General features: G+C 48.5%; 1 protein-coding gene across 1 annotated transcript; it reads left to right on the top strand.

The window, feature by feature from the left end:
- The first annotated feature begins 6 nt into the window (after nucleotides 1-6).
- Nucleotides 7-965, top strand: LOC126387207 (fibrinogen alpha chain-like). Its single transcript, XM_050039750.1, has one exon. The coding sequence runs from the start codon at nucleotides 9-11 to the stop codon at nucleotides 597-599; it is 591 nt and encodes a 196-aa protein (XP_049895707.1). The 5' UTR covers nucleotides 7-8; the 3' UTR covers nucleotides 600-965.
- Nucleotides 966-1,027: the final 62 nt, after the last annotated feature.

Here is a 1,027-nt window from a genome sequence, read left to right as displayed (position 1 = left end):
AGGGGCTAATGGGCGGGTGGTTGTTAGTCCAGCAAAGAGAGAGTGGCGCGCTCAGCTTCAATCGCACCTGGGCCGAATACCGCAACGGGTTCGGCTCGGTTGACGCGAAGGGAAAGGGGGAGTTTTGGCTAGGCAACCAGAACCTCCACCTGCTGACTAATCAGGGTGAGACCATACTGAAGGTGCAAATGGAGGATTGGGAAGGGGGCGTAGCCAGTGCTGAGTACACAGTCAGGGTTGGCTCGGAGGTGGAGGGGTACCAGCTGCATGTGTCTGGGTACACCGGGGATGCCGGGGACGCTCTGACAATGCCTAACTCTGACATGGCGTCGTACCTGTCCCACAGCGGGATGAAATTCAGCACCTTCGACAAAGACAACGACAAGTGGGAGGAGAGTTGCGCAGAGATGTACGGGGGCGGGTGGTGGTACAATAACTGCCAGGCGGCTAATCTGAATGGGATTTATTATAAAGGCACGTACGACCCGGAGAAAAACACACCGTATGAGATTGAAAACGGAGTTGTGTGGGCAACGTACAAACCGGCCAATTACAGCTTGAAAACTGTTCGGATGTTTATCCGATCGGCTGCTTTTTAATTGGACAAAACATGATCACATACCCTTTTTTATATGTGTAGTAAAACGAAAATCAAGAGCATGAAGTAAGACTCACAAGCGCACACTGAAGCTGGGTTAGCTAAATATTTGAGGCCAACATGAGAAGGTGCTTTCAGACCTTTAGACTGTTGATCTGTTCGTAAATCATTCTGGGATTTCAAAATCATGTCAAACAGTTTCATCATGTTTATTGGACTTGATTCTTGTCAGCACTTTGTGCAAATGTCGCTGCCCTGTTTCTGTAACCAGTGTTCATGGAATGACCTGATGTTTCCAAAGTGTTCAACTCTGTGTGGAGCCACGACTGAACTCTGCTCAATCAATAAAGATCCAGTGTTCACTTCAGCTGCTGTGCTTTGTGCTTTCACTTACGTCGACAGAACTAATCACCAAAAGCAACCAAAGAA

The sequence above is a fragment of the Epinephelus moara genome, unplaced genomic scaffold (genome assembly GCF_006386435.1).
Source record: "Epinephelus moara isolate mb unplaced genomic scaffold, YSFRI_EMoa_1.0 scaffold2793, whole genome shotgun sequence".
Lineage (NCBI taxonomy): Eukaryota > Metazoa > Chordata > Actinopteri > Perciformes > Serranidae > Epinephelus > Epinephelus moara.
This window is presented reverse-complemented; position numbering and strand designations above follow the sequence as displayed.